This window comes from Elephantulus edwardii, unplaced genomic scaffold (genome assembly GCF_000299155.1).
Source record: "Elephantulus edwardii isolate Elephantulus edwardi_28Jun2011 unplaced genomic scaffold, EleEdw1.0 scaffold00049, whole genome shotgun sequence".
Classification (NCBI taxonomy): Eukaryota; Metazoa; Chordata; class Mammalia; order Macroscelidea; family Macroscelididae; genus Elephantulus; species Elephantulus edwardii.
The window spans coordinates 5,751,111-5,759,026 of NW_006399799.1; the positions used below are offsets into that span (position 1 = coordinate 5,751,111).

At 37.8% G+C, this 7,916-nt stretch overlaps 1 protein-coding gene across 2 annotated transcripts in view; it reads left to right on the plus strand.

The window, feature by feature from the left end:
- The window catches only part of AGO3 (argonaute RISC catalytic component 3), a 220,630-nt gene that overhangs the window by 202,313 nt on the left and 10,401 nt on the right, over positions 1-7,916 (plus strand). For both annotated transcript variants that reach the window (XM_006886442.1, XM_006886443.1), the window contains 3 exons: positions 2,470-2,664; positions 2,985-3,119; positions 7,279-7,380. In XM_006886442.1, coding sequence (XP_006886504.1) covers positions 2,470-2,664; positions 2,985-3,119; positions 7,279-7,380 — 432 coding nt within the window. The remainder of the gene's footprint in view (positions 1-2,469; positions 2,665-2,984; positions 3,120-7,278; positions 7,381-7,916) is intronic.

A 7,916-nucleotide genomic window follows, 5' to 3' on the forward strand; every position in this document is an offset into this window, starting at 1 on the left:
CTTGTCAAAGCCAGTTCTGATTAATCTTCTTTGTCAGTGTGTCCTTTGCCATTCCCTATCACTCCTCCCTGAGAGAGACTTCACCCTGAGTCATAAGGAAAAGGGGATGGCGTATTCTCTTAGCTACTTCCTGCTGAAAAGGGACGCTGTGGGTTTCAGGGTGAAGGATCTATTCAATTTAATGCCGAGGCCGGCTAGTCCCCTTGTAGGGATTGGTGAGACTACCAAATACTCTTGTGGATTGGCTACATGCCCTATTCACATACTCCTGCCCGTCCACAGACAAAGTAAAATTCAGTGGCTAGTAAGTAATTTTGAATGATAATCAGGTTGCATTTAGAAGAGGCCATGACATGAGGGGTATCATTGCTGAGGTCAAATGGATTTTGGTTGAAAGCAGACAATACGAGAAGGATGTTTGTCTGTGTATTCTTGACTATGCAAAGACATTTTACTATGTAGATCATAACAAATTATGGCTAGCATTGCAAAAGATGGGATCCCAGAATATTTAATTGTGCCCAGGTGAAACCTATATCAAGAAGCAGTTGTTTGAACAGAACAAGAGAAGATTGCAGGTTTAAAACCAGGAAAGATGTGCACCAGTATTCTATCATTTCTTCTTACCTGTGTGCTGAGCAGATTATTTGAGAAGTTAGACTCTATGAAGAAAAATGTGGCATGAGGATTTAGGAAGATTCATCAGCAACCTGTATTATGACACAACCTTGTTTGTGAAAGTGAAGGAAACTTAAAGCAATGACTGCAGAAGATCAAAAGATTCAGCCTTCAATATGGGTTACATCTCAACATCAAAAATGAATGTCCTCACCATTGGACCACGGTAGCAAGAAGACCATGGTAGGCAGAGGAAAGATTAGTGTTGTCAGCAATTTCATTTCACTTGGATTCAAGATAGCAGCCATCAAGAAATAATTATAAGACTAAGGTGTGCCTCATCCAAGCCATGGTAATTTCAGTTGCTTCCTATGTATCTCAAAGTTGGACAGTGAATAAAGAAGACCATAGAAGAATGAACGTCTTTGAATTGTGGTGATGGTGAAAAGTACTGACTATAACATAGCCTGCCGAAACAACAAACAACTCTGTCTTAGAGGAAGTACAACCAGGATGCTCCTTAAAGGCAAGGAGGTGAAACTTTGTCTTATACTTTGGGCATGTTGTCAGGAGGAACAGTCCTTGGAAAAAAGACATGCTGAGAAAGGGAGAGCATCAGCAAAAGAGACCCTCAACAAGATGGATTGACACAATGGGCTTGACCGTGGGGGAGTCCTTGAGGATGGCGCAGGATAGGACAAGATTTTGATCTTTTGTTCATAGGATCACTATGAGTTTTATTCCACTCAAAGGCACTTACCAACAACAACAATACACTTTCCTGCCCCTGAATACAAGCACAGAATGCAAAATTTAATTAATTCAGATTTGGCCTTGGGAAATATATCAAAGGACAAAATAATAAGGAAACTGAGAAACCCAAAAATAATGATGTTGATTGACCATGAAATCCAGGAAAAAATTAAACAGGAAGAAGTTAATTGGTAAAATTGGTGGGAGTTTGAGTTCTAAAGGAATTATTAAGGCAGAAGGGCAATGTTTAGTGTCAGTGAGGGATCAGCAAAGAAATAATCTTAAAGACTATAGAAGAAAGGGAAAGTCTGATTTTAAATTTCAGGAAGCATAAAAGTTTTAAGATGAGGCAAAGGTCTCTAGTTTTGGCTTCTGAAGTGAATTGTTTAAAAGAAATGTGGGGGGGGGAATTAAAGATTTTAGTAAGTCATCTTTTTTACCTCCTTTCCTGTTACTAGGTTGTGATACCAAATTGTCTCTAAATCTCACTTATATTTTTCTATTACAACATGTATATATTATAACTGTTAAGTGCAAAGTGTAGCTGAATTACAGCAAAGGTGGTTTTGGCCCTGTACACTGGGGCCTTTTATTCTGTTCTTTACTGGGAATAATGCAGTTGTTAATATTCTTCAAGGGAATTCTGGTTATGTTGTTCATAGAAGTTGTGCTGCTAATCCAAAGTGGTTTCTCTTTGGTTTGAATCCACCAGCAGCTCCTAGGGAGAAGGTTGGACAGTCTCCTCCTGTGTGATGTACAGTCTCAGAAATCCCTTTGAACAATCAGCTCTGAGTTGATTTCAACTCCACAGCAGTGAGAAAGAGAGATATACAAAGTCAACAGTGATAGTTATGTTCAGGTCAGAACCAACATATAACTGGCCATCTGATGGGTTTTCAGAGGCAGATAATCACACGAGAAGAGATTGTCCATCTTTCTCCTACAGAGCAGCTGGTGGATTCGAACCAGGTGTCTTTGAGATGGAAGTGTGGATTCTTACCACTAGGCCACCAGAGCTCCCTAGATAGTTAAGTTATATATAAGTCCACTTAGTTCTTACTGTCTTAATTTCTTTTTCTTCTTCTTCTTTCACCCTAGGTTGTAGGTAGTATGGATGCTCACCCAAGCAGATACTGTGCTACAGTAAGAGTTCAAAGACCTCGACAGGAGATCATCCAAGATTTGGCCTCCATGGTTCGGGAACTTCTTATTCAATTTTATAAGTCAACTCGATTCAAACCTACCCGCATCATCTTTTATCGGGATGGTGTTTCCGAAGGACAATTTAGGCAGGTTGGTTGCCTGACATCCAGTTATATTACCATTAAATCACACACTGTGTTTGGAATATGATATCCTGTTCTGAAGTTAAAAGCCTTAGTTTAGAATTCCTAAAGTCATGATTTGATTCTTCAGTAGATTTTCCTTTTTTATCATTTCACTAGTGATACAGATATGTAGCTGTGATTGCTAAATCTCTCCTTTCATTATTGTTAAAATAGAATAAAGATATGAAATTGTAAGATTAAGAAGCCCCAGAATTAAATCACTATTTTACTTTAAAGCGTATAAAAGGGATCAGCTTTCAAACTTTCCTATTTCATCTTCTCTAGGTATTATATTATGAACTACTAGCAATTCGAGAAGCCTGCATCAGTTTGGAGAAAGACTATCAACCTGGAATAACTTACATCGTAGTTCAAAAGAGACATCATACTCGATTATTTTGTGCTGATAGGACAGAAAGGGTAATCTTACATCTATTACAGTAGTGTCATAAGCTAAACTTAGCTAACATAGTTCATAGAGCACTTAACCAGGGCTTTCCTGCAACAGTACTAGTTCCAATATATAGAAGCAGATTACAGAAAAACAGATGATGAGTAAGGAAGCATCAAGATGGGTTAATTTTCTTGGTTTAACTTTCTGTTCTAGTAACACTCTAAATATTCAAAATCTTCCTTCTTTATTTTGTTATTACTTTATAGGAACTCAAGAGTTTTTAAATTAATCTTTCTATTTATCTTTTCCTTAAATACTCAGAATAAAAAAGTACATTCTTCTGAAATAGTTTTTAAAATCATGCTACCTACTTTAAAACAGTATTTTCTTTAAAATTCACAGAATTTGTTTTTAAATTTTATAATGTGAATATATATTTTTATAATTAGGAAAAGAAAAGGTAAATAAATACCAGGGAACTGTTTCTTCTTGTCTGTATGCAACATGGACATATAACAGTCTTGCTGTCACTTCCAGTGACCTGACACCATTTATAATCCCAAAGGCATGCATTTCGATTCCACCAGATGTTCCGCTGGAAGAGTCAGTCTCCTCCTATGCCAGTGGGATCCGATTTGATGGTACAGAACAACAAAACAAGGAATAGGCATAATTGAGCACATTTTGAACTGTTACCTTTATCTTATGCTTTGTGAAGGCAGTCCATGCATCTGTGCTTCAAGCCATTACTGATAACAGTCTGCTACGTAGTAGAAATAATGTCAGAGCTACTAAAATAGTTTCTGATTTGCCAGCCTTATAATCCTTGACTTATAATGTGGTCTTAGAAATAAGGAAATGGAGGTAAATATACATGTGCATTTTAAAGTATTTTTCTAGGAGCTTTTTATTATAATAATTCTGTTCTCTTACAAGATTCTGAAATTGATAGTACGAAATAAAGAGAATAGGGCCTTTGAAATAATTGTTGCTGTTGTTGTTGTTGTTTTTGATTGCTGTTGAGTCGAGCACGACTCATAATGATCCTATGAACAAAAGACCTGAGACCTTTCTGTAACTATCGCTGTCTCTCAAAGTTCATAGAGTTTCCAGATGCATGTAGTGAATGCCATTCCTGCTTCCAAACCTGTGTTAAACTAGGAGCTCCACCAAACACTGTTCACCATAGGCAGCCATTATGGCATTTGAGACCCTAGTGACACAAGGGTCAGCGTCACAGCAAACCCAGATTACCTCAGCACAGCAAATTGACAGAAGAATGCTGTATGAGAAGAATGTTCCTTCAAACTGTAGTAACAAGGGATTAAAAATACGAGACAGTAAGGAATGTATATTAGTTGATCTAGAGAAACTCCTAACCAGGTGAGCTAACTTTGGATAAATAATTTAGATTTTCCATTGATATTTTCCCATGTTTAGGTTAGTTTTTCTATGCCTGTGATATTTTTTTTCCCAGCATGATTTTTTTTTCCAAAAAATGAAGAGCAGAAAGAACACTGTAAGCTCAGTTGGAATAATGTTGCTTAAAGCTTCTAAGCAATATTGCTTTTTTCTTTGGAGGACTTTGTGGATTTCTGCTTGTCTGGATAGTTAATTTGCTACTGATAATGATTTCTGTCTTATAAGAGAAAATATCAAAGATGAAAAGAACTTTACAAGATGTAAAGGAGTAACTGAAATCATTACAATGATTACATCCAGTTGTGATATTTATTGTGCTCTACTGGAAATATAGAACCTGAGCCTTACTGTGGTTGTTTACCATCAGCTTGGAGCCAACTCTGGTGGAATTTCAGAGACAGCAAATTGTGGAGCAGTTGGTAGATTTGAACCACATACCTTTGGATTGTTGTTGTTGTTGATTGCCATTGAGTTGAGCACGACTCATAGCAACCCTATGAACAAAAGGCCTAAAGCCTTTCTATAAGTATCGTCATTTATCAAAGTTCATCGAGTTTCCAGAGGCATGATGTTTAGGAAGCAGATGCCACTCCTGCTTCCAAACCTTTGGATTAACAGCACAATTCTTACCACTAAACCACCAGCTCTCCCCTGAATTTAGTTGCCTCAAACAAGTGGGAATAATATCTAATTTACAGGAATGTTAGGACGGCTAAAAATCATACATATGTCCTAGTACATAAATGCTTAAGAAATAGTGCCGTTTATTAATGTTGTTGTTAATTTTATTTCTGAAAATAGAGGAAAACTTCCAATTTTCACTAGATACACATTGAAGGGTACTTACTGTGCCCAAGTACCATAAATTGGAACTCTACTTTTAAAAAAAAATGCATTGCACTCATATTGGCATGAACTGCAAGCTAACCATCAGTAGGGGTAACTCTCTCAGCAACTTTTTTAAGAATGAAAAATTTTTCTTTTTGAAATTTCTTGCAATACTTTTTTTAAAAAAATTTTACACTAGTTTACCTATAAAGTTCATGTACATTTCTTCTGATACCATATCCCCCCAACTCCTCAACACCGCCACTCTGCTCATCAAGCCTTACAACCCCATGATTATGCTCTTGTTGATCCCCACTTCTCTGCTGCCCCCACTTAGATCCTCATACACCTTTACTAGTGATCTATTTCTACAATAATGGTCTTATACAGTATTTGTCCTTATGGAACTAATACTCTCCAGTCCTTCCCAAGTTAGGTAGTGATTTACAGAATCATTACTCTTGCTTACTACATAGTATTCCATCATGTTAATGTACCATAATTTCTCAATCCACTCAATTGCAGTTTGATATTTGGGTAGTTTCCATGTTCTTGTGAAGGTGAATAGCATCTCAGCAACATTCAAGGATGTAAAGCTAAGCCACCTAAGATGATCTTTCAAAATGACAAAACATACAAGTCAACAGATTCAAATCTTCAGGCCTATTTTTAGAACACCTGTGAAACTGGCCAGGCCATCCAAAGTAAACATATATGAGAAGCCACCAAGTGTTTAACAGATGTCACTTTGTAGAAGTACTGTGTATTTCTCTAACTTTAAGGGGTAGTGTTGTTGGTAAATGCCCGTAGGCCAAACTGTGAAGCAGGACGCAGGATTGGTGGTCCAAAAACAGTTCTGCTTTCTCTTGTACAAGCTTAGAAACACAGAAAATAGTGGTGAACTTTAGAGTTTAGATGTGGATTCTTTGGTCATTGAGCACAGTCTGGTGAATAAAGCTCTTAAAACAAACCACCATATATTCACGGAGCTCCTGTAGCCATGAACAAGCTCCCCTTGCCATGTGATGCTCACATGGAGTACATTGTTCCTAAACCACAAGAAGAGGTTGCACAAAAGACAAAAAGATAATCCTAGAAGAAAGTGAAAAAACAAAAATTTATACTTTAGGCTGTAAATCCAGCATAAAAAAAGTAAACAAAAGAATTTAAGAATAAGCCAAGACTAGAATACTTTATGCTGTTAATGCTTATGAAATTTTCAAACTGAACACAATCATCTATATAGTTTTGTTGTTGTTATGTCATAGAATCGACTAAAACTCATAGCCGGGTAAGCACAACAGCTCTGAACCCTGCTCTATCCTTAGCCAACCTCACTGTCTCTGACACACCTACCTTCATTATCCCAGTTTTCTTTCAATCCATCTAATCCAGGATCTTCCTCTCCTGCACTGTCCCTCAACCCTTCCAAGCATGGAATCTTTCTCCAAAGATTGGTCTCTCTTGGCCATGTGCCTAAAGTATGTGAGACAGAATCTCAAAATTCTTGTCTCCTGGAACAGCTTGGTTCCACCCTCTCCAGAACATATCTGTTAGTTACGTTGTTATGTTCAGTGCTGTTCTCTAGCATTACAACTCAAAGTCATCAGTTCTTCTGTCATCTTTGGTCACTGTTCAGCTCGCTGATGCATAGCAAGTAATTGCGAAGACTATGGCTTGGCTCAGGCACACCGTATTTTCTAGACTGACATCCTTGTTCTTCAGCACTCTGGAGAGGTCCCTTACAGCAAATTTTCCTAATGCAATACGTCTTTCCAATTCCTGACTGTTAGCGCCAGGAGTGTTGATTGTGGAACTGAGCAGGCTGAAATTGTTAACAATCTCAGTCTCTTTTTCATCTCTCATGATGCTGAAAATTGGCCCAGTGGTGAGAACATATATTTTCTAAAAAATGCTTTTCCTGTTTGACTCTAGGTCGGAAGAAGTGGCAATATCCCAGCTGGAACAACAGTTGATACAGACATTACCCATCCATATGAGTTTGATTTTTACCTCTGTAGCCATGCTGGAATACAGGTAAGTCTATAGATAAAATGTTTCAATTCAGCAGTTCTCATTGTTATGCCTACTTTTGAAATTCCAGGAAAAACATTCTTCATTCAATTATAACAAATTATTTACATAAGAAATCTTATGAAACTTTTGAGTAGGAAGCATTGGTAGCATAGTCCATAGGGAGTTGCACTACTAAATGAGAGGTAGAGCTTCTGGTAGTTAGAATTCACCAACAGGCACCTCCACAGGAGAAAGGTGGACAATATCAGCTTGTCCTCCGGAAACCCTCTGGAGGGTCAGGAGGGTCAGCTGTGCATCAGTTCCAACTCAATAGCAATGAGTTTTTCATTCAATAAATAACTATTTCTCTCTCTGGTCTGTGCATTGCTGTACAGAGGTAACTTGTGGTTGCTATGATGCTAAACACTGTAACACTGATGTGCCAAATGTGATAATGGTTACCCATGGTGGACAGTGTTTAGTGGAGCTTCCCGACTAAAACAAGCTTGGAAGCAGGAGTGGCATCCACTTCCGAAATGGCTTGCCTCCAGAAACTC